This window comes from Aptenodytes forsteri, unplaced genomic scaffold (genome assembly GCF_000699145.1).
Source record: "Aptenodytes forsteri isolate BGI_AS27 unplaced genomic scaffold, ASM69914v1 Scaffold458, whole genome shotgun sequence".
Taxonomy (NCBI): Eukaryota; Metazoa; Chordata; class Aves; order Sphenisciformes; family Spheniscidae; genus Aptenodytes; species Aptenodytes forsteri.
In genome coordinates, this window is record NW_008793882.1 from 4,148 (window position 1) to 4,492 (window position 345).

Consider the following 345-nt stretch of genomic DNA (forward strand, 5'->3'; position numbering starts at 1 on the left):
CCCCCCCCAAAAGTGCAATAAAAAGCACCGGCAGAGGCGTGGGGCCGAGAAAGTCCCTCCCGCCCCGGCCCTTTGCTTTTGGGGCTAGAAACGCCAAGAATAGGCAAGTCTGGGCGCCACGGCAATGCCTGGGTATTGTGATGCTCGCCGGCACCCAGATCCGGTAGGACTGGCGACTCTCCCTGGGGGCCTGATCCTGCCCGGCACTGGGGAGGGTAGGGATGGTGGGTGGCGAGCCCCAAATTCGCCGTTTTCTGCCCCTTTTTGCCTTTGGAGACCCCAAAACCCACCGGATTAGCCCCAACCACGGAAAAAGAAGGGGGGGGGGGGTGGCACGAGGCACGG

The 345-nt window shown here is 63.2% G+C and overlaps 2 protein-coding genes across 2 annotated transcripts in view; both read left to right on the forward strand.

The window, feature by feature from the left end:
• The window catches only part of LOC109279597 (proproteinase E-like), a gene marked incomplete at its 5' end in the record, with an annotated part of 4,240 nt that extends 4,137 nt beyond the window's left edge, over positions 1–103 (forward strand). Inside the window, one exon of the mRNA XM_019474135.1 lies at positions 89–103. Within this exon, the coding sequence (XP_019329680.1) occupies positions 89–103 (15 nt within the window). The remainder of the gene's footprint in view (positions 1–88) is intronic.
• A 21-nt stretch (positions 104–124) lies between these two features.
• Positions 125–345, forward strand: part of TMEM269 (transmembrane protein 269) — a 2,275-nt gene continuing 2,054 nt past the window's right edge. Inside the window, 1 exon segment of the mRNA XM_019474864.1 lies at positions 125–215. Coding sequence (XP_019330409.1) covers positions 125–215 — 91 coding nt within the window.